Source organism: Hydractinia symbiolongicarpus, chromosome 6 (assembly GCF_029227915.1).
Source record: "Hydractinia symbiolongicarpus strain clone_291-10 chromosome 6, HSymV2.1, whole genome shotgun sequence".
Lineage (NCBI taxonomy): Eukaryota > Metazoa > Cnidaria > Hydrozoa > Anthoathecata > Hydractiniidae > Hydractinia > Hydractinia symbiolongicarpus.
Window position 1 is genome coordinate 18,079,168 of NC_079880.1, and position 25,564 is coordinate 18,104,731.

General features: G+C 33.9%; 1 protein-coding gene across 2 annotated transcripts; it reads left to right on the forward strand.

Annotated features, from left to right (window-relative positions):
- The first annotated feature begins 671 nt into the window (after positions 1-671).
- Positions 672-14,756, forward strand: LOC130647734 (protocadherin Fat 4-like). 2 transcript variants are annotated; one of them, XM_057453691.1, is made up of 9 exons: positions 672-809; positions 10,147-10,303; positions 11,493-11,731; positions 12,076-12,231; positions 12,363-12,563; positions 12,884-13,088; positions 13,379-13,665; positions 13,816-13,947; positions 14,044-14,756. In XM_057453691.1, exons 2-9 carry the CDS (start codon positions 10,237-10,239, stop codon positions 14,221-14,223), a joined length of 1,467 nt encoding a protein of 488 aa, XP_057309674.1. In that variant the 5' UTR covers positions 672-809; positions 10,147-10,236; the 3' UTR covers positions 14,224-14,756. The 2 variants fall into 2 exon arrangements, with proteins under 2 accessions (XP_057309674.1, XP_057309673.1); XM_057453690.1 differs by lacking the exon at positions 672-809 and having other exon boundaries at positions 9,830-10,303.
- Positions 14,757-25,564: the final 10,808 nt, after the last annotated feature.

The window sequence follows — 25,564 nt, forward strand, 5'->3', positions numbered from 1 at the left end:
CGTATTATCGTGGGAAAAATTTTGTGATGCAAAGTAATTTATAACAGAATGAAATTGGCTTTGTTGTAAGCTGCAGGGAACATGAAGCAATGCATTTTTATTTTTTAATTCTAAGTAAACATACATCATATATAATTCTTGCAAAGAAATACTAACCCAACTGTGTGAGAAGGTGTTTTCTAAATATTCTTAAAATTCGCGCAGGTAAAGCGCTATTTGGCGGATACTTAAATAACTAAAAAGCGAAATTAAACACAAAATTTTTCTATAACTTTTAATTTTATTTTATATTTTATAAAATAAATGGAAAGCGGGACGTTCTTTTAATTTATAACTTATAACATCGATTAAAGAAATCCTTTTTTATTTAACAAGCATGTTTTGTATATTCTTTCCTTTCTTTTAATTCGTGCAGCCTAAAAACCGCAGTCATTCAATTTTTCACAGCTAGGATCTGCACGAATGTTTGATTTCGCGAATATCAGCACTGACAAGAAGGATAAAATGACTTATTTTCAGTAAATCAAAATGACCTATTATAGTTCAGCATTTCCTTTCATTTTCTTCAGTATAATAGTATATGAACGAATGGTTGAAGATAATGAACTACAAATACCGAAAAAAGGTCGGGGCGCTTTACACATTTTGAATAAAAAGACAGAGACAAGAGACAAACAAACAAAAAGCAAAACATCTTGACAATAAAAACAAAAGAGTATAAGGTAAACAATGTTTGTTTTGTCGTCTTCAACGAATGTCATTTCTACATGCGCTTCAAACAAGAAACAAATATCTTCAGTGAGAAAAAAGTAAGCAGACTTTTCTTATACTTATTTCTTTTGTTGTGTAATTTTTTCTTTATTGCGTGTAATGTTTATGACTACAATTATTTCTTGGATGGAATCCGAAATTAACCTTAATATACAAAATTGTACAAATTTCAACTTTTACCGCATTTTCGTTTCTTCCAGCAGTTTTTTCATTTTTTTGTTTTTTATAGTAGTAGCTCGGTATAAGGGGTATATAACCTTTTGTAACTTATGATCACCATTATTTTTAACTTTCGTGCGCACATCAGAGTGACAGTCATCTCTTTATATTGTCTTTTTAAAATAAACTATATACAAACGATCTTGATTTGTCTATAAGTTTTACGTACAATATTGTCAGCTGTATAGAGATACAGCTTCATTGTGGACATGAGAACATAACAATATTTATGTCTAAAACATTTAACATCTCTGTTACCGAACAATGAATGGGAACCTTTATCGGACGAAAAAATGTCGGACAAAATGTTAACCACCCAGAAAAAATTTAGTCACTTCTGTCCATTTTGAAAAAGACGGTAAAATAATTGTTTAAGCACGCACTTTTACAAAAACATTGTGCAGAAATAACAGACCTGTTGAAATTTAAAGGAGAGGCGAACAAGAAACTATTTTGTGGCAGCCAGGAAATAAATTTGAGGCGAGAGAAAAATATATATAGACTTCTAAATCCTAAAATCTGCTAAGATAACTACTATAATGCCAAATAAAAAACTGTATTTCACGACTAACTACCTATATATCTTTCTAACAACATTTTTACAGAAATTCCATTGCTGTATGGCGTGAAAATAGTAGGTTTTAAATGTACTTTTTAGTAAACATCAAAAATAACATCTTTAACTTGAAATAACCATGATATTTTGCGTACTATAGTAGTAACAGCTCTTTATAACCTTCGTTTAAACTTCTTTGAACAAGAAATATCTGTCATAACCAACAACAATATTTTTTCATGTTTTGAATCCCTTTTCCACAACATACTACCAACTTCGAACGATAAAGTTTGTTATCATGAGATGGCGCCAAATTTGAATAAATATACAGACCGGAAACCTTCAATAACAAACCAAACGTGCAATATGGTGGCTTCATCTTTCTTCCTTGTTTTTTTACTTTCTTTATCTTTACTCGCTATTTTATTGGCAAGTTAAGTAGTACAAAATAATAAAAATATGTTCTTTACATGTTGTTCAACATTTTTGCCATTTTGATCTTCAACTTTTTCTTATTAAATCACTTTGTGTACATTGACCCCATGACCATCACAAAAAAGAGAAATATATGCCATTGTTTTTTAATTTAGCCACCCGTTTGACAAATGCGTAAAAATACTCAATTATAAGAAATTCAGCACTCACAAAAATGTAAACAAAATAATGTATGGTTTATAGTTATAGTTTGTGGAGCAGGCGAGTAAGCCAATCAGTCTGGTCTTTAAAATCAACACTTATTATTATAAACTTTTATTCAGTAGCCGTGCCGCAGCGCAGTTCGCCTCTCCTTTAAGGTGCTCATGTCCCTCTCATTCTAAGTAAGGGAACAATTCGAGAAAAATTAGTTGACTGCTTTCCGCCACATGAAATCTTTTCATTTGAATTTGCTAATTTCTTGTATGGTTAAATAAGTAAAGAGATTGCCTCTCCCATCCTAGCAGCTAAGTTATTAAGGATGAATCCGTTATTGAAACCAGTGTATGATGGATTGTACAAGTGGCATTTGTTCCCTAAGTGGATGCATCTAGCTTTTTAATTTTCTATTTTAATTTTAATCTCCAGGAAATAAGGATCTACTGAGCGATTTCTAAAACAATTATTATGCTATGGAATTGACCAACCCGTTTAACTCTGCACTTTTCTCCCAGTCCGTTATTTTGCTAAACACGCTTGATACTTTGTAGCGTTATCTTTAAAATAACTTCAAATTTTCTTAATGGCAAGAAATCTGTTTTTACAGGACATACATGTTTTCACATAGTTTTTGCTTTTTTCGTTGGTGTGGAAATGTAGTATTCGACTACTATCACCTTTAGTTCATTAATCGAGAACCATTTCATTTTGTCTCACTTTAATCTGACATTATTGTGTTTGGTTGTCGGGAAAATATAAAGTTATTGTTTAGCACAATTCAAGGACAAGGTTATTTTACATCCTTGGTTCTAAACAGCCTTGAGCCTGGCATAACTTTCCGCTAGCACCATACGAAATAATAAAAGAGTTGTCAAAAATATTAAATTTAAAAAAAAATCAAAACAAACTTAATTCCAACCTCGCCACCTGAGCTTTTTTACGCTTAAAGTATTTCGAAAGAACAGAGGCGTAGAAGTGTCCTACGGACGAAGTTGACTTATTTCATAACTTTTCGACATTTCACTGTCCTGTCCAAAAATTATCTCATATAAAACCCACTCCGGTATCTTTCTAACAACAATTAGTTAAGCTCATTAATGCATTCATGGAGCAAATGTTGTTGTTTTTTAATGAGGAAACAATTTAATGTTGCTGATAAAATTGTTTGTTTCAAAAATTGTTTATTGGGTGGAGCAACGAAAGTACACCGAAACTAACTGCGCATTTTTCCTTGTTGAATTGCATCTTTATAATTTCTTATTTCTCTTTTCAAATCTTATATCGTTCGCACTATCAGTCAGCGTTGCTGAAATAGTTTTGTAATTGCATTTATGCCACGATTTTCTGTTACAGACTGTCAAACTTATCTGTTGTTTTTAAAAATTTCTTTTGGTATGCCACTCAGATTTTCCGTCTGTAGTTTCCGGTTCGATTTTTTTGTACATCCGTTTTCATAAAAAATGTATAGAAAATATATTAATTTAACGCATCAAATACAAATGTATGTGATGTCGTTGTTGAAGAGTTTATATGTGAGTAAACTATTATTTTTGTTATAGTTGTTCGCTTGTTTGTTTGTTTATTTGTTTGTTTGTTTATTTGTTTGTATGAAGCTATTTATGAAACAACAAAACCAGGGTACCGGACCAGTTATAACGTAACTACAATGCCATAGTAACAACAAATATTTTAATAAATATCAAAGTCATTAATTTTAATAAAATGTAGCTAATTACTAAATCACAACAAAATAAAGTTTAATTTTAATTTTGTAAATTTATTGGAAATAAAAGTAACAAGAACTCTAGCTCAATGCTTACAAATAAACAATTTAGGCTCATTTAAAGTTGCATGAAACAAGACAGAAAATTTTAAGCTTTATTATTCTGAAAGGTGAATTTTTAAACATTTTTTTCAACACGTCAAACCCTACCAGCTAGGTCCTGAAATATGGCCCGTACATTTCTTTTCCTAGGTCCACGGTCCTGTGTGCATAAATCATATTATTTACATTAAAAACAGTTAAAAACAGAACCAAAATTTTTACTGTATAATCCAATTAAAGTTTTCCGTTGCTATGACAACCATGAAAATTCCTTTTTTTGTGGCAAAAAGTTTCAAATATATTTGTGCGAAAGTTCATATAAGTATTTAACCCAGTAGCTAAGAAGGAGATTTCCTCCCTTTTCTTGACCCAAGAAGAATTACGAAATTTTAAAGTAGATGTTGCGTCATTTAAAACTTTGATGACGTGTGAAATTAGGCAGTATTTTTCAATCTATAGGCATCATAATAAAACAAGAAAAAAAAATTAACAACTGAACATTGCTGTAAAATGTGGAAGTTGGAACACCTGTTTCGAATTTTCTTCTTTCCCCCTTTTGTATACTTAACTTGCTTCCTCGTATCGTTTTAAAATATTTAGGGCGAAATTTTAATCAACATAGAGGAATTTATCTTGTCATTTAAATTAAAAAAAAATATTTTTGTCATAGTACTCTTTTCATCGTATTCGATGTCCTGTCTCAAAATACAACCAAATGTATATTAATTCAAGTTTTATGGATAACCAATGGTTGTTGTTGTAGTGGATGCTTATAAAAATGATAATTTACTCCATATTTAAATTTTTAAACATTATCAAGATGTGACGACATGATTGTTTTTGACAAACAATTAATTGATTCTTGGCGGGGGAACAAACTCTTCCCACTGCAAAGTTTTTCTCGAAAACCTAATCCATTTTTCGTACAAGTATGTTGCACTTTTCCGCTATATGGAATCCAACCTTAAGTATGACTTCAAAACTTTTTGCTCAACAGAGATTTAAAAAAAAACATTCTAAATTTTCATAATTCTCACTTTATTAATTTAAAAAGAAAAATAACGGATTCAAAAAACATTTTTGTCGGCCTAACTTTTCGTAAAATACGAAAATGTTCTGAAAGTTTTTTTTTCTTAGGCCTAGATGTCATAGGGGTCATAAAAGACAAATTTTAAAGACACCTTTTTTCTCATTTGAAGTGGCAGGTATAGTTGTGTCACAGTTCTACTTTTCTTTCATATTGCAAAAGAAACAACGCAACAAAAAACGGAAAACAAATTTAAAAAATACATTATTAGCATTTATTGGGTTGAATATTTATCACTAGTAGTATAAAACATATCAAAAAGTAGTATAAATATATATGGAGTATATTGTTAATTAAAAATAAAAAAATGACAAAGCAAAGATAATAAAAATATATCTATACCTACTGTTCAAACTTATTCAGCATTTCTCTGCTAAGTCTTATTTGCTGACACATAGCTGTACCATGTTGACAACGTAACATACCATGTTGACAACGTAGTATTTTTTATGATACATACTCAGTCATAGCGACAGTAAAGCTAAATGTCATACGTTTCCATGGTAACAAGCCACGTGCTAGACCGATCGTAAAATAAAACGATTCCAGTTTTTCATTACTTGTCTACTTTGCTGCGATACCTAAAAAATGGTTATAAAAACGAACAAAGAAAACACAAAAACACTTATTATTTTTGCGACGTGTTTTTCATCATTCATTAGTAACGTTGACATTTTTTGAACAAAAGTAATAATAATTGCACGATCAAACAACAATGCCATTATTATGTTTAGGTATCCATAGAAACACATCACTATTAACGAAAATTTAGTTACCATGAATGTAAATGTGTGAGTTTTTTAATTAGGTTTATTGTAACTGCATTCCTTTAAAGAATCCGGCAATCACCAAAATGCTTACAATGCAAAATTTTTAAGAATATGGACACTCAAAACTGCTTTTTTATAAGAACGTCGCGATTCTAGTTGAGGCTGGATGGTTTTTTGATACACTTTTATCCTTGACTGTTCGTATTGTGCTCGTTTGAAAGCAAAAGTAGATATATTTTAACAAAAGTATGAAATATATAGTCAAATTTCAGGAACGGAATAAAGATTTTGCAAGATTGGGAAAAACTTATGTTGTTGCAGTTACCCTAATTCCATTAATTTTATTTCCTATTATATTTTTGCTCCCTCTTTCACCACCTAAAAATTGCTCTTCCCATCCATATACGAGTAGCTAGATCTTAACAATCCATTTTTGTGTTTAAAAGTGTAAAATCTTATTCTGAAAACAGAATGTATATTAGTAAAAATAAAAAACTATTCATTATTTTGTTCTTAAACCTAATCCTTTAAGAAATAGGCCCTTGCTGCTGCCTAAATATATAGAAGAGATATTTATCAAACTTAGAAGGAAAGCGTATCTCCCAGATACATGTACATAAATAATTTTTTGAAAGTAACGAAAACGAATTCAGTTTATTTCTGTCTAAAACGCCATTGGATTACCCGCTTTTTCTTTTATAAGAATATGTTTTATATAGTAATATCAGAGGAAAATTTCGAGTTAAAACAATATGTTTATTATTGTTTAGTACAATAGAGAAAAAAGAATAATGACCAGCATGGTTAGAAATTTGGTATTTTTAAGGGTTGTTTGTATGGAAGGCGGGAGAGGACGTTTGCTGGGATGCTATTGTCCTACCTTTATATAAAAAAGGGTTTGTGGGGGTGCTTTTTTTTCAAATGAAATATGCAGAAACTTGTCTCGTTCAATTCGGCACAATGTGCTTTTATAAAGAAAAAAAACGCTAGGATCGCCGCTTAAGCTAAGTCGGGATCCTGCTTAGCTCACAAAATTAATTCACCAATTAATTAACTAACGAATAACTGTTATAACATGTATTTATTTATTTACATGTTTTGTAGGAAACCAGTAATAGACAGTGAAATTTTAAGAACATTACAGAAGGTCAACTTTACCAGGCAAATAAATACAAACGTTATTCTATAGTGTTCATTAAAGCTCTCAAAAATGTACAGAGACGTTGTTTTTTTTTTTGTTTTTGTTTTTTTCTAGTGTAAAAATCTGAAATGTTGACGTGATTCAGCGAAATAACCCAACCCAAGGAAAGCATTTTTGTTTCATGATTTTAGAGTACCGAAAGTTTCTTCTTTGGATACTTCTATAAGAATTATTAAACTTGAAGGCGCCATTATCTTTTTAGTTAACATTTGCGCGCATCCAACCACGCGTAGCAAAGAGTGCCACATTAAGGCAATGCATAATCTCAAGCTCTTGAAAAAATGAATGGCTCGAACTTGGAAATTTCTCGCATCAAACACCGTCACTAAACACGTGTCTGCATTAGTAATAAAATTTTAGAATTTTTTAATATTAGAGTAGCTATATTTATTTGAGTTTCTAGCGTTCGGTTTCTTAACAACAAGTTTTAGTTAGAAATTAAAATAAATAGACTTTCGCAGGCGAATGAATAAAGACATAAGACAGACAGATGAGTAACAAAACTTCCATTTTTCCTAATTAGATTCAGAGCGTGGTCGTCCCCACAAATTTACGCTGTTTTAATTATTTTCCGGCTGCAAACAAATGCGAAGTTGATATGTAAGGCAAGATAACTTTTTGTCGCACTCACACCCCCACACCAAATTTTTATATAAAACACTAACATTGTAGTCAAAAATAAAAAAGGATTCAGCAAGAAAAGAAGAAGAAGACAGGTAGTTAAAATCTTGCATTTCTTAAATATTTTCTTAAAGTTAACAGGTGAACATTTAAAGGAAATTTCATAAGCCAGCCAGTTAAAAGTACGATGGGAAACCTCGGAGTGGCAGGGAAGATATTCTGTCAAATATGCCCTCTGAAGGTTAAATAAAATCTCATAACAAAACAGCCACTTAAAGTTGTTTTGACTTATTAAAACATTTATAATTATAAAAAAAAACTTGCTTAAAATAAAACAATCTTTTAGGATGTAACTTTTAAATTTTTGTTTGCTTGTGTGTTTGCTTTCTTATTCTTCGGCGACATTAACAGGGAATGTATTAAAAGAAAAATTGAAAATCGATGCTGGCAGGTGTTTGTAGCAAAAGAGGAAGAGTTTTACACGGACTTTGAGATTGTGTTTGATTCTTGATTGTCTGCTATTATCAGAATCCGTTGTTGACATTTAATATGTATTAAGGCTTAAGCGAGCTAATGTGAATATTTGATGTAGGAAAAATGGTACTAGAATGTATCTCCGATCAACTTAAATAAAAGGAAAGAAAATAATTTTTTTTCTTATGTAGAGCTTACATTAGTTTATTTTTAACTCTAACATGTCTTAACTTCATTGAAAAGAAGTATTTTTACAGCTGAACAGTTTTAATCTGCTCGTCCGCTTGTTCAAATTGAAACTCGTGTAGAGGTATTGTGATCTTAATACGATTCATAATACTTAGACGATACTAAATAGAAAAAAAAAATAACGACCTTTTCAGTGTGTGCTGGATTTTCCCATGAACTTGAGGCCTGTCTTTTAGAGAATAATAACAGGTATTTTAATTACATATTGATTGAACCGTTTTAAGTAATTAGTATCCGGATTAAGAGGAAAAAAACATGAATACTTCTACATAAATATACCTTAACCTTAGTCTTAATACTTTTTGTCTTTCTTGTTGTTATTGTTGTTGTTGTTGTTGTTGTTGTTGTTGTTGTTGTTGTTGTTGTTGTTGTTGTTGTTGTTGTTGTTGCATGGGAGATATTTCAAATATGATAGGAAATTAACTATGATATTAATATCACCAACATAGTATTTGATTTCCAAAACTAATACAAAATTGAATGGTTAGAGTGCGACAAAATTGACATTTAATTATTTTGCCCTTTTCTTGGAATGGCGTCAGTAGAAATTAGATATGAAAAAAGTCCTGTTGAAATAATCAATTTTACTGTTTCATGAACTTTTTCGCTGTGAGAAAATGCATTAAAAAAACTTTTTTTTTTTAACAGAGAAAATCCAATCGTACATGAAATTACACTTTCACAAATAAATTCTCTGATAACGTGTAGTGAATTCATTAACTTATTTCTTAAAACGTTAAAAGTAGCCTGGGTATTAGGGAGTCTTAAAACATAAAAACAGTGAGCGGTTAAGTGGTGTTTTTAGCTTTTGACAATACGTTGACTCGTGACAATCAGTAGCATAAAACAACGGAATTTTTTAAAAAATGCAGTGCCTATCAAAATAATACCAACTACTTTTAAACACACTGTCTTTGTAATTGTCAGTTAGGAAGTTGTTCTAATATTACTAACCAAGGGCGTATTGCTAAACAGAGTTCACATAAAAGACGGAGATTGCGAAAGAAGCGTTATAATAAGACATTTTTTTTACCTCCCTGGAAGAAAAGGGAAGCGCAGTTTTAAAAGAACACAAAAAGAGCGAGCATTTTTTGTTGTTATCGACAAGAGATCATATATAGGTATGCACAGAAGCAGGAAAATATTTTTTAGAAGGAAGTGAAGTATTTTTTATCAATAGGAATTGTCGCATGAAAGGCAATAGAGAAACAAAGCAAATATTTCTAATATTAATGCTCTAAAAAGACAAATACCTTCGGATATTATTCAACGAAAAATAACTATTTCCATACAAATCGGCAAGCGATATCCTCCCAATTTGCATTGACGTAATTGCACAGTATTTTAAAACACCTTTGAATAGAAGAAAAAAGACTTATAATGTGCACTTTAACGTAAAGTTTGTCATTAAAATAGAGCATTGATCGCTATATTTAAAAAAGATTATGAAACCTCTCGAAGTCAGTGACATTATGGTGGTCACAATGAGATGTAGGAAAAACTGTAAAAGATAGCTTCAAGCATGATGAATTTATTTTGACATGACAAGTTCTGATTGATTCTCTAGATAACATGGGTTATTGAAAACATGTTGATAAATTGATTTGAGTCTCCGATGAGTGTACAATCACAGCAATATAATTGTTTATCGTTTGAAATTGCATGTCTGAGGATTAGTTAAATTAAGGTTGACGTGAAGTGTAAATGGATTAGTTATTACTAAATATCATGTTCTTTTAGGTTTATTAAACACTAGAGCAATATTCGTTGACAAGTTTGTAATCCAAAGATTATCGAGAAGATTTTAAAGTTTAAATACAACCTATCACAATGATGTTTAAAACTATGGCTGCCATTTTGTTTCTAATGAATGCAGGCGTAGCTAGTCAGTCAATGGGTAAGCCCTTTTCATATTAAATGTATCATTATTCTGTTTCTACTGCAGAGTAACGAAATTTCGTCCCCTTCCCTCGGTTGTTATTTTTTTAATTTTTGGTATCCCTGCGTTTATATGAACCCTCATTAATTACTTTATTGATATAAATCAAGCGTTCCAATCTGTTGAAACATCCAGACAATATCTGCGATTGAATTGAAACAGCGTATTATGATATCTGAGAAGAGAATAATAAAAAAAAATACCTTGCACTGGCATGTCATCTGGATAAAATAACTGCAAAGGTTTTTCCTCAAAATATTTATGGTTTTTATTTTATTTTTTAGTTTGCAATACATTTGTCAATCCTCCGCTCATCCCAGCAGTTAAATACCTCGAAATGTTTTCAGGTTTTAGCATACTTGACTGCACCCAAAATCAAGTGAAATTGAAGTAATTAAAGTGATTAATTAGGGACATATATTTTTGGAGAAAAATTAGATGATGATCATTTAAATGTCATAATATTTCATTTGATATAATCGATCAAATTTTTAATGTCTCTTGTTCACAAAAATTACTAAATTTGGAAAGGGTTATTAAAAGTGCACTGTGATATTGATATGTGATATTGATGTTTATGAAATACGACAACTTATTTTTCCTCACCATTAAAATAAATCAAAATATTTTTGCTTAAACTCTGGAAATTAAATTTTTTAAATTGTTTGTTTGGTTGTATTTTTTATTTGGAGAAAAAAGCTAGAAATAAAGAAAATCGTAAAACCAAAATTAAAAACTTTCCCAGCTGTAAAGAATCGCTTTTCTTTTGTTGTAATAAACTTCCTTTTTTGTCCTTTTTATTATTTCAACTATTATTTTTATAGTTTTGTAGTTTCAAAGCAACTTAATACTGCACATACCTGAGGAAGAACTATTAAATTAAACTCCAGCAGTTATTATCATATCCTTAATCAGTATTGATTTGATCTTTAATATTGTCAGATTTTATATCTTGTGTGTGTCTAAATATAACTTTTTCTTAAATAAATGACATACCTTAAGTAACCGAAAAATTTAATTTTAACGTTAATTCAACCTTCGGGTGACACAAATGTCAAAAAAATTCGGGTTAAGCCTGGATAGTTTTTACGTTTGAAGGAAAATTTGGTAAGTTTTGTGTTATTTTTAAACACAATTTAACTTTTAGGAAAATATTCTGCTCCACAAAACTTAAAACCAAGATTTTATAGAGACTGCTCTCCACTGAGACTATATGTTGAAGAAAACACAAGACCAGGATTTCTACTTACAGACATTAGCAATTGTGTAACAGACGATGAAAATGATATACTAAGTTATCGTATTGATTCTGGAGTGGGCTCAGAAATCTGCACCATAAATGAAAGTAGCGGAGAATTGAAATTAAAAATCTCGCCAGACCGAGAGGTATGTACAGCAGGCTCTCGCTCTCTCTCTCTCTCTCTCTCTCTCTCTCTCTCTCTCTCTCTCTCTCTCTCTCTCTCTCTCTCTCTCTCTCTCTCTCTCTCTCTCTCTCTCTCTCTCTCTCTCTCTCTCTCTCTCTCTCTCTCTCTCTCTCTCTCTCTCTCTCTCTCTCTCTCTCTCTCTCTCTCTCTCTCTCTCTCTCTCTCTCTCTCTCTCTCTCTCTCTCTCTCTCTCTCTCTCTCTCTCTCTCTCTCTCTCTCTCTCTCTCTCTCTCTCTCTCTCTTCATCTCACACTTTTTCTTTGCTCTAAAGTCACTCTCAAATAACCTTAATTGCTTATCATGTAGGAAAAGAGTTCGTATCGGTTCAAGGTGTTTGCATCAGATAATTTTGAAAGCGGGATAAATCGCGAGGCTAGTCTGAATGTGGAGCTTCGTATTTCAGATCAAAACGACAACAGACCTGTGTTTAACAAAACTACATATCACGCAGATATCCCTGAGGTAAGAAGTGGAGATATTGAAAGAAAGTTGTATTATGATAATTCGGGTTGCGTTTTTTTTAACGTTTATATCGCCAAACCTAAAAGAATGAAACCAAAATAACATAGAAAGGAATCTTTTGAATTTTCTAGAACGTGGACGTTGGAAGTAAAATATTAAAAGTGCTTGCCACAGACCTAGATGATGCTTGGAACAAAGATGTTCTTTATTTCTTCAAAGAAGGGACTGATCATGGCCATTTTCAATTGGATCAGAATTCGGGCACTATCACAGTTGCTAAAGGTTTAGATTATGAAAACAAATCAAGATACGACTTATTTGTCGTTGCCAAGGTAATAATGACGTTTTCCTACTAAGGAGTTTAATTTATGATGTTTATCAACAAATTTTGAAACATAAGAAGATGTATTTCTAGTTTATTTTTTTCTGACTTAACGTTTTAAAGTATCTGCTCCACGGGAAACTTTTTTTGTTTAATCATTGGACAAATAATATCCAACGTTTGTTCCGTGGTTTAATCTCCGCGTAGTTTTTATTTACCACTATCTCAGAACAACCAAATAAATTAATATCCCCAACGACTGGGTGAACGATAAAATTCTCACCAAAGTAACGACAACAAAGTTACACAAAAATATTTTTCACGTTTTAGGATGAAGGAATTCCTGAACTGTCGGGAGAAACACAAGTTATCATAAATGTGGCCGATGTTGGTGACACTCGGCCATATTTTCTTGCACATTCTTGTCAGAAGGATGTCAAAGAAAACGTACCGAAGGGAGAGAGAATTTGCAAGGTGGAAGCCAAAGACGGGGACAAAGGCGTTAATAATGAAATCAATTACGCAATTACAGCCGGTGAGTAGAAAAAGTGGCCACTATTTTTTAACTAAGTAAAACGTTTTAGCTTGACGATATTTTTTAACAATAACGAATTGATGGACTTTCCATCCAATATTTACAAAAGTTTACTGAACTTTACGTATTTTTGTACATGCAGCCACATTCTTGTAGGAAAAAGGCAGGACCATGTGAAGTAAAATGGTTTTTGTGGATCAAATTGAAACTGAAAGGAACAGAAATTAATTCCATGGCAGCGTGTTTTGTTGTATAAAAACGATAAGTTTATATGTTTTTTTTTCATCTAGGAGATCCATACGGTTTATTTCACATTAATAACAGGACAGGGGTTATCACTGTGGAAGGAGAAATCGACCGGGAATCTTACGTTAACATTGAACTTAACATAACAGCATATGAAGTACCACAACCGGAATCGAGCGCAACCATTAAGTTCAAAATTACTTTTCTTGATGAAAATGATAACAAACCGAAATTTGACAAGGAAAGTTATTTGGTAAAGGCTGAAAAGCAAAACCTCAATGCTGGTACAATTTTAACAAAATCAATAAAGGCTACGGACGAAGATGCTACGGTAAGACATGTTGTCGCAACGAATGACCTATCAAATTCACTAATTTTTGTTACTTTCTTTATCGACAATTTGGAATTAAACACCAGACAGAAGTTCACAAACACGTTATTCCCTTTTCTAAGCACCGTGTCGAAATTTTATCCATTTTAGGTGAAGAATAACGAAATAATCTATTCACTAAGATATGACGACGACAAATACTTCAACATTTTGTCAGACTCTGGAGTTTTAGTGCTACGAAATGACCTGACAAACATAACTTCAAATAAAATCATAATTTTTGTAAGTGTCGTTATTCTCTAGATTGAAAATGCTTCAGTACCTTATAGCATTTTAAATTTAACAAATATCAAATAATTCTTGTGTTTAACGTTTTAGGTATCTGCAAGAGAAAAAAATACAAAGGAGGGTTACAACGCAATAGCAAGAGTAACAGTGCAAATTGTTCCTTCGCCCAGCGCACCTGCGTTTAGAGCAGACAACTCCCTATCATCTGCATATACAGGGAATATATTTATTGTTGCTTTGTCGGCCTTGTGTGCTCTTTTTCCTATGTGATAAGTGGAATAAATTATTAGGCAATTTAGAAGTTGCAACTGAAGAGAGATTGGAGGTTTGCATTGGTAGCATGTATTGAATATTGCACGATCGTACATTAGGTGTAAAAGACGTGCCAATGGTGATAATATGGTAACCAGAAATAAACAAGCTTACACTGTGTCACTTGTTGATAATGGTTTAATGAATAATGAATTTAATTTTAGTGTGAGTCCGACAGACTATTGACGGGCAGGTTTCCCATCTGTCGGCTGACAATGAAAAATTAGAGACACTTGTTTTGCTTGTGCAGTATCTCGTAATCTTTTTATTGCAAATTTTGTTTATTCCGTAATGAAACAACGAAATTTTAATTTACAGTCCATATGCAACGAAACTGATATCAAATTAATTGCTTTTACCAGTTTTGATTCGAACTAATTTGACAAAAAGACCAAAGATAATTTGTGGAAACCATATTCTATAATATAATATTCAACTAAATTGTAAAAAGAAAAGAGGTTTTATAGAAATTATGATGTAACTTAAAATGTATATACACTCTCAAACGTCAATGTGTTTTTATCTCGTTGTTTGAACATTCCGACTGTACCAAAGTAGTTGTGTTTATAACCTCTTACCATTTCAGCTTGTGGTTTTTACTTGTATCTCTATAATAATATTAATACCCGTTTTCTGTTTGTGCACAACAAAACAGTCGTGTTATGGACATACGTAATAGCAAATGCAATATATTACTATCCACCTTGTTTTGACGGCGAATTTCCTTCGCATGATAATTCCATGAGCTAACGACTAGTCCCTGTAAGAGTACCGAAACTCTGTTCAAATTTTTAATTTTGACAAAAAGCGAATTTTCAATTTTGACAAAATTAAAGAAAACACTTTGAGATTTCAGAAAAGAATTTGTTACCGTCTTGCATAAAGCGCAGTCTCGGAATGCGAGTAAAGCGCTTGTAGGGACAAACATTAGCGTATTTTAATTTGACTCGATACCCCAGTCCAATTTCTTGGTCACTTTCTTACAAAGAATTATTCGTGTCACACGGAAAAAGGCTTCTGTTGTTTCTCTTCTAATTCTTTGCTTCTTATACCAGCGTTTAGCTTCTACAAAACGTGATGAAGTGATGCTGCTAGTCCTGTCTATGGTTTATTAACTTTATTAAAACAGTTACAGTAAGAACAATTTTTTTTTACAAATGTTACTTGATAATAATAATAATAAAAATCGGCATACGTTGTGATACGTGTGGATTTAAATGGCAGCACGCAATGTAGACTTGATTGCTATGTGATGATTAATATATGTTTTTACCAACCCAGTGAGTTTGATATTAGGGACCTTAAGCCACAACTACGGGGCGTATTGTGGTATTCCGAAGAGATATAGACATCTGACATGCTCACATAGACATCCGACATGCTCCGCCGTTGTTCGGTAGAATAGCGCGTACGCGTGCGACCTAGTTAGTTTTAGAAAGATGGCGTCTTACAGTACACACGTATTTTGATTTTCCCAAGATTTTCATACTTAATTAGGGATATTACAACTGGCGCTGCGAGTATCAAAGATACCTACGTTGATTATACATTTTTTATTTAAGTGTTTACAAGTGTTCAAGTGTTTAAAATGGCGAACATATTAGGAACTTCTGCACCCACGTGTTTCAATGCGAAAGGTGATCCAAACAGCCTTGGTTCTCGATGGACAAATTGGGTATACGGTTTCAAGACATACATTGCTGCTGCAGGCGTGACATGTCATAATCTAAAAAGAGCATTACTACTACATTGCTCGGGGGAAAGTGTGCAAAAAGTTTTCGACACCCTTTTAAACACTGGGGAAAGTTTTGATGAGGCACTTGTTCCACTTCATGCATATTTTAAACTCAAGCAAAACAAACATTTCGAAAGACACGTGTTTCGTACATGCGCCCAAAAAGACGACGAAAACATTGAGACTTACGTCGCTAAGTTGCGTTCGTTAGCAAAAACATGTGAATTCCACAACAAGGACGAAGAGATCGTGGATCAAGTCATTGAAAAATGCCGTTCGGCAAAATTACGCAAGTGATTGCTGAGGGAACCAAAACCCAATCTGGACAAGTTACTTGGCATCGCCCAAGCCATTGAGATCGCCAATCGACATGCTAAACAATATGAGAAAGCAAAATCGCCGGCAGCCGAAAAGACTTACTCGGACGACGATGAAGAACTGAACAAACTCGACTTCGGTAAAATGAAAATGCGAAAGTCGGGAATCAGTCGTCCGCCCTCAACTACCGCCCACGCCGGACCAAGCCGCCAACAACAAACACCAATGTCCCGAGTATGCTACCGTTGCGGCAGCAGTTACCATATGGCAAACAAATGCGAGGCCACCAGAGAAAAAACCTGCAACAAATGTGGAATTGTTGGTCATTTTGCTAAAGTTTGCCAATCCAAAGCTACCGTCAGATACGTCGAGACTGACCAGAGGACTGCGGCAGTGGGATACGTAACTGCATCAGAGTCATTTTCTAGCCCAGATGATAAATACTGCTTTGCTATCCAGAAACGTGATCAGAAAGCATTAATACCTATCACAATAGGCCAGATTATTGTGAAATTCTTGATCGACAGTGCCAGTACCGTAACCATAGTCTGTGAATCGCAACTGAAAGCCATACAACCACCACCTCAACTCAGACCATATACAAAGAAAGTGTTCTGCTATAATTCCCCTGAACCATTAGATGTGAAAGGCTGTTTCGACATCACCCTCAAGTCCCGGCAATATTCCACCCGTACCACTGTGTTGGTGATGGAAACCCAAGACGTTCCTATCCTAAGCCGTAAAGCTGCGATCGCCCTAAACCTACTGAGATTCGGCTCGCCGAAAGAAAAACCCTACGAAAAAATCAATGCTATCGCTGACGCAAGTGGTGAACGTCAGAATCGTCTGCAAGGTCCCATTGACAAATACTGCGACATAATCGAAGGACTAGGCCAACTGAAGACGTAAAAGTCAAGGTACAAATTGATGAAACCGTGACACCTGCTGCGCAACCACCTCGCAGGCTACCAACTCTCTTACAGCAGAAAGTTGATGAAGAGATCAAGAGATTGTTGCAATTGGGTGTCTTTGAGAACAACCAGCATGGGTCATTCCACTTAAAGTTGTCCGAAAGCCTCCTGGTGACTTACGCCTGTGTGTTGATATGCGCAAGTCGAATACAGCAATCATCAGGGAACCTTACCAGATCCCCACCCTTAAAGAATTTCGGCATGGATTCAACAACCGCAAGATATTCTGCCAACTAGACCTCAACTAAGGCTACCACCAAGTTACATTAGATGAGGAATCCAGAGATCTCACTACTTTTGTTACTAGAGATGGCATATTATGCTATACACGGCTCATCTATGGAATCAGTGCCGCAACCGAAATCTACCAGCGCGAGATCGGGCGGGTGCTAAAAGGAATGCACAGAGTGTGTAATGTGTCTGACGGCATTATCATAGGTGCTGAAGATGAAGACGAAATGTTCAACAGGCTCGAAGTATTAAAGCGCCTCAGGGAACATAATCTCACCATCAACTTAAAGAAATGTAACTTCTTCAGGAACGAACTCACGTATATGGTATATCCCCCGACCTAGTCAAAGTAGAGACTATAAACTCCTTAAAGCAGCCAACAAATCCAAAGGAAGTACGCTCATGAATGGTCACATATTGTGCTAGCTTCATACCAAATCTAGCTACCATTACAGAACCCCTTCGAGAATTGACCAAGAAAGATGCCGAATGGAAATGCAAAACAGAGCATTAAGTAGTATTCAGCACCCTCAAGCGTCCACTCATATCCGCAAACACACTAGCACATTTCAATCCACACGTAGAAACCCACGTCATAGCTGATGCATCACCATCGGGATTAGGCGCACTCATATCTCAAAGGCAACCGGATGGAACATTGAGGCCGGTTAGTTACGCGAGTCGCTCACTTACACCAGTGGAGAATCGATATAGCCAAATCGAAAGAGAGTGTCTGGGAATCTTTTTCGCAATCCATCGTTTCAAGATATATCTGTACGGCATGAAGTTCACTGTTTTTACGGACCATAAACCGCTAGTGCCCGTCTTCCCCATTAATGTTAAACCACCGCCCCGTATCGAAAGATGGATGATGTACCTAACACCATTTTCATTTGACGTTCAATACCAACCAGGCGACGACAACGCATCGGATTTCCTATCACGTTCAAATCCATTACCCCATGACCATAAGGACGATAGCAGAGTCGAGTCCTATGTTTACGCTATGCTAGAAAGCACTCAACCAGTTGCAATCTCCAAGTCCGAATTTAAAATAGCTTCTAAAGAGGACAAACGACTTAATGAATTGAAAGATTGCATCATCACCGGTTCTTTCAAAGGCAAATTCAAGCAAGCTGCTCCATAGAAACCACACCTGTCAAATATGATGTCGTCATGTTCAAAGACCGAGTGGTCGTCCCTAAAAAGCTGCGTACCAGAGTTCTTCAGTTAGCACACGAGGAACACAAAAGTATTTTCGCACAAAACAACGACATCGCTCCAAAGTTTGGTGGCCAGGCATGTCCAAGGAAGCTGAGGAATTCGTCAACACATGCCATTCCTGTCAATTCACTAAACCCCTGACACCCCATACTCCATTGGATATGATAACAATACCTCGAAAACCTTGGTTGCTGCTCGGATGTGATTTATGCGGTCCATGCGAAAATCTACTGGTATGCATCGACTATTACAGCAGATATCCTGAGGTGGAAATCCTACACAAAATTTATACACACGCTATTGGAAAGAAACTCAGGAAGATGTTTGATGACAAAAATCTCGATGATTTTAAAATGTTTGAAAATTTCAAAAACAGTGTTTTAAGCATCTTAGATAATCATGCTCCTCGAAAGAAAAGGTATGTACGTCATAATCAGGCAGCTTTTATGAGTAAAGAAATAAACAAGGCAATTATGAAGAGATCAAAACTTTTAAATAAGCATAGGAAGGATAAAACTCCAGAGAGTAAATTAGCATACAATAAACAAAGGAATTTTTGTGTTTCACTAATAAGAAAAAGTAAATACAAATTCTTCAACAACCTTAATGTTAAAAATATAACTGACAATAGGTTATTCTGGAAAACAGTAAAACCATGTTTCTCTAACAAGACAGTTACAAGTGAAAATATTACCTTAGTTGAAAATGGGACTACAATATCTCATGATAAAGATATTACTGAAATATTCAACAATTATTTTGGCAGTGTTGTTGAAAATTTAGGCATAAAGTCATCAAATATACAACCTTCAAGTAATGAAAACAGACCCAAAGATCAAATAAATTCGATAATATATAAATATAAATCTCATCCTAGTGTAGAAAAGATAAGAAAAAGCGCAAAAAGCAACACAAAATTTTCTTTTAAACAAACTGCATTTGAAGATGTTGAAAAATACATTCGAAAACTTGATCCAAAAAAGGCGCAGCAAAAAGATGATATTCCTACTAACATCATCAAAGAAAACAGTGACATTTTTAGCCAATTCATTACTGAAAATTTTAATCAATCGTTAAAAAGTTCTGAATTTCCAACATCTTTGAAAAACGCAGATATTACTCCCACACACAAAAAAGGACTGCGCACTGAAAAGGCGAACTATAGACCTGTAAGCGTCCTATCGAACATCTCAAAAATCTATGAAAGATGCATGTATGACCAAATATACACCTTCTTCGAGCCATTATTTTCGAAACTTCAATTTGGTTTTCGCAAGGGGCACAGTTACAATTCACCAAACGAACTTACGCATCCTTGTTACTGAGCTGTATAAAGCTAAAACAAAAACAGGTCCAGAAATGTTGAATGAAATTTTTATTTTTCCTGAACCAGTGTATAATTTGAGGAAGGACAAACTCAAGAGTAACAAAATATTTTCAGTGAGATATGGGATCGAAACACTGTCTAATGTTGGGTTAAAGCTTTGGAACTCTTTGCCTAACGAGTATCGGAACGCTGGTACTTTAATTAAGTTTAGAAACAAAATAAGAAACTGGATTCCAAACCATTGTCCTTGCAGAATATGCAAAACTTTTATACTGAATTAGGTTTTCTTTAGTTTCCCCGTTGTCTTCCTTTGCCAGTTGTGGAGCGGGAACTCAGTTAAACATGTCTTGCGGTGCGACGGTTTAGGTGGGGTGGTATCATATGAGAATATTCTAACCTTATTATCTGGTTGTATATTATTTTCTTTCGACCCCTGCCTGGGAAGTTTGACTGAGTTCCTGGAACCACCACTACATAGCCTTGACATATTTTTGACATATTATTTATATTATTTAAAATACTTAAAAAAAAAATGGTATATACGGTATTCCTTATAGAATTTTTATATTCAGTTATTTACTGTTTTTAATGTTTTTAAAGTTGACTTTAATTAGCCTCAGAGCTACATTTTCTTGTAAATTTGTCAACTATAAATAAATTAATAATAACAATAATAGCTAGCTAGCTGGACTATATACTATATACAGTAGGTACTTAGCGAACTTGTGACATCCTGGAGACAGCTTTACTCCACCACATATTTATAAACGACATATTCAATGGCTATTATTCTAATATACACAACAATTTCTCAAAATTAATTTTTTACAATAAAATTAAGAATGACAGGCTGTAGTGATAATTTTATGGATTATTCTCAGATCTGGGTTAACATGCTTGACATTTTCTGATGTTTCTCAACCAAAATGACCAATATTTGAATTCAGTGTCAAAATTTTCTCAGTATGGTAAATTGGCCTTAGAAGAATTAATTTGTTCAAAAACCTCACTTGTTTGTTCTTATTTGGTCCATATTTAAATAGCTCAAATTCTAAAACCTAGAAAGTATATATAGCTAGTACAAAATCATTCTTTATGTCTATCCTTAAAGCTTACATCCCACTTTAAAAAAAGTATTCGAAAATCAACTCAAAATATTGTACTAATAACGAAAAAAAAAATTCTTTTGTACTTATTTTGATTTGTTCGCAAGATATTCGTTGTTGAAGTTGTAAAATATTAGCCGAAGAAGAAGCTTCGTGCCAGTCGCCATCTTGTGTCCCGATTGTAAATAAATTCCTTCGCGGGAGGGCTTGTGACGTCAACTCCCGGATGATAATTTCGCTGATCCTGCCGTTGGCCCATGTTTTTGTATACAAAGCGGTTTTATATATGACAAAGTGGTTGTTGTTTTTTCAATATTTGTAACGGGTACTGAAGATGAGTTTGTAACAGGTATATACTAAAGATAAGTAAACACTTGTTTTTTACTTCCCTTTTTAAAACTGAGATCCCGTGAAAAAGTTGTGAGCTTTCTTAGTTTTGAAGTTTCGGCCAGAAAAATGTCTACAAAACCTGACAGTGAATCAGACTCTAGCTGGGAAAGCTGATATGAGGATGAGAATGGAAGTTGAAGCAATAGCTTAGTAGTCAACCGTGGCCTTTTTAGCTATTCCGATGCTCTCAGAACCAGATTGGCTCTTTCTGACATGTGTAGAGACTTCAATGCCCACAGGAGACGGGTTGCGGCGCCGGAAAGTATATTTTAAAGTGAAAAAGAAGCTATTTAGGGCTATCAGAGCAAACCATTGCGGGCGACATTTTATTTTACTCATTCGAAAAATGCCGCGCTGTGATCCCTAAGAGTTTGTGTTGGTTAGAAGAGTTAGACTCTGAAAGCGTTTTTAATTAGGAAGATTTGCAGAAAACTTCATTTTATGACTAGACTATTGGCAGCGTAATCACGACCATGCGGAAGTAAACATAGTAAGAACGGGTGCAAAAACACAACCCTGGGCTTATTATAATAACAAATCAAGCAACCTCGATCCCAGGCCTATAGCGTTCTTTGATATGAGAATGAAACGCGACACGAAAAATAAATTAAAATAGATTAATATAAGAAAGGAAAAAAGAAAAAAAAAGAAAGAAGAATCAACAACGCGCGCAGAACTAAATAAAATCCCGTAAATCCCCTGCCTAGTGTACCACAATATAATAGAAAAGTCTTAGACGCAACGTAGAAGAGCGAGCACCTATACCAGAATTTTCATATGGCCTAATGCAAAGACAAGTAGAGAATGATTTAGAATTGCCAAAGCCTTTTTTGTCAACGTTGATCAAAACATTCTAGTGATTAAAACTCGACTGAAAGGTACCGACTCTGTTAATGAGTACACGCAGCTCGTTTTTTCTTGCCTGTTGGAAGACTGGCAAAGGAATGCTTTCCAGCTCTACTTCTAATATTCTTATTACAAAAAGCCATAGCACGAAAACACATTTTATAATCATTAACACAATTAATCTTAGTTGCAACAATTTACTCTTCTTCTTTTTCCCTGAGTTATTGTTTTGCGGCAACATGTTCAGGGAGCATTTTTTGCTATCCGGGAGATGACGTCAAACTGGGTTTAATCCGAAAAAAAAATTATCAAAAAATGGCAGCTTTTGAGAAGGAAGCATGCTGTAAACACAAGAAAATGTGGCTTTATATTAGCTTTATTATTTCAAATTTTACTTAATAAATGTTAAATTACAAATCCTCAACATAATATAAACAGAATAAGATGAACTTTTTTTTGAAGTGGGAGGTAAGCTTTAAGTATATATATAGATAAATAGGAATAAAATTGTGATATGAAGAATTTGTGAGAGCTTTCTTCATTTAAAAGGCAATGCCAAAAAAGTACACTACAGGTTACATTCCATTGGCCTGGTTAGTATAGTACAGTAATGCTTCGAATGAACGCCCGGGGCGTTTATAATTTTTTTGACATTTTTGGGGGACGTCTATTCGAGAGGGGCGTTTATTAAATTTTGTACACTTCGTCTCTTTTGAAGTTTTTAAGGATACCTATAATATATATCTTCACAACAGAAAATAGAAGATATTCACATGTTTTAGAGAATGAACTTTAAAAGTGAAAAACTAAATTTCCAACCTTAAAACTAAGATTTAGGAGAAAAGTAAGTAAGTAAGTATACTTTTACTATCGCCTCAAATAAACGCCCCTTATGAGGGAGGGCCGTCTATTCGAGGTGGTGTTTATTTGAAAAATGACTGAAAAGGAGGGGCGTCTATTTGAGGGGGCGTTTAATAGAAGGGGGTGTTTATTCGAAGCATTAGAGTATATCAAATAAGCTCATCATATTTACCTACTTATATATGAGTTCCAATGTTTATATTTTTAAAAGATTCTTGGGCATGCCTGGAAAAAATCAGAAAATCGACAGGAAAAAAATGGAGACCTTAGGTGAAGAAAGTCAAATTATGGTTAAAAACTTTTGTACTGTATAATGTGTTCTAAATCTGAACTACATGCAAGTTATATATATATTTTAATTTCATTTTCAAAAGACGCCTGAAATAAAGTTTGGAATGGACTGGCACACGGCTTACCGCCTGCATTATTTTAAGAGGTTTTGGGATTATAATCAGCACACGTCACGATGAAAGTCAGCTGCATGGTTTTTAGCCAACACAAGGTTTCTTAAAAATGTAACAGATAGCTAATTTGCCAACATAAGATTAAAGAGAACACAGCCAGCTTGTCATCAAAATATTTATAAAAATAGACTCAAACATTGACTAACAACATTAAGTTTTGTATCCAAGTAGGGTAATGACTTTAACAACATCAGTTTATATGGCTACTAGCTATTAATTATGATGTTCACGTAATTTGAACGGTGTACGCTAGCTAGCTAACTACCAGCAGTTCTGCAGGGAAAGACAAACACCTCACATATATCAATCTAATTATCAAGATAAATTTGCTTTATATCATGCAGAACTAAAAATAGTATCTTTTTAACATATTTCTTAAACGAGCCCCTTTAAAGTTGATGCAAAACTTTGGCTAGTCTTTTTATCCACTTTACAAAATATCGACCGCCATATTTGTTGTATTCTTGTTTACATGAAACTCCCGCGCGGGGCGGAAATAGATTTTTGCTGGGCAAGAACTGTTTCATAAATTATTTTTTGGGTATAATTATCATAAATTATAAGCGATCATGTGACCAGCCTGTTCCAGGGTCTTTTCGCTGCTATCAGCTTTATCAACAAGGCAAAATGCCCTGGCAACGAGGATGACACAGGAAGAGAAGACCTTCAGGATATCTGCCTGACTACGTCCTTGGGGGAAAGATGTGGTATTCCGAAGAGACATAGACATCCCCGCTGTTGTTCGGTAGAATAGCGCGTACGCGTGCGACCTAGTTAGTTTTAGAAAGATGGCGTCTTACAGTACACACGTATTTTGATTTTCCTAAGATTTCCATGCTTAATTAGGGATATTACACGTTTATACTACGGGTTTCGGTTATCGAGGGACTGGGGTGGACTACAATGTTGCCGCGTAACTTTAAAATAGTTAAGCAAGACGCTAATTATCTAGTACGGTGTTCATCTATCAGTTGAATTATGCCTTATAAACGGGAAATGAGAGAGATTGTATCGCTATCTTACGATGAAGGACTAATTGATGATGAAGAGATGGTTTTACTCTACGATAAGAATAAATCAAAAAACCCTGATTTTCCGTATTGGAAGTATTCTAAACTTGATTTAAATTCTTTATGTAATGATGAATGCAGGTCAAATTTCCGTTTCTATAAGAACGACGTGTTTAACTTAAGGTGACAATAACCCTTTTAAAAAATTGTTTTTACATTATTAGTTACAAAAGATTATTTTTAGACTATATATCCATATTTTTTCTGTTATAACACACTTGTCACGATTTTATAGCTAAAATACTATTATCTTTCACCAAAAATATTCAGCCTCAACAATTACTCTTTAGAATAAAAATCATGAATAATTGATTACTTCTGCCGAATATAGCATCTGAGTAAGGTAAGGGACTAAGCACAAAGCTACGTCCGTGTCCAACAATACAGGACCTTATGACAATATAGAAACCAGGTGTCAGGTACACCTGGTTTTTATAATGACAATAACAAGTTGTTTAACACTACATGTCTTAATGACAATATAGAAACCAAATGTTCGATAAAAGCAGCTGATATTTTATGTAAAGTGAAATAAACTAAAATAGAAAAAGCTAATTAAATTGAAAGTAGAAATAAAATAAGAGTTAATAAAAAACAAAAAACAGAAATTTAATAAAATTATAAATAAATAAATCAATTGAAAACGCAATTAAACAGAGTTTTTTCGTGTGGCAGTTCTCGGCCACCATAGATAAGGACACATTTTTTTGCGTGGCAAAAAAGCAAGATTTTAGGTAAAAAATTATGTCCTGTTTT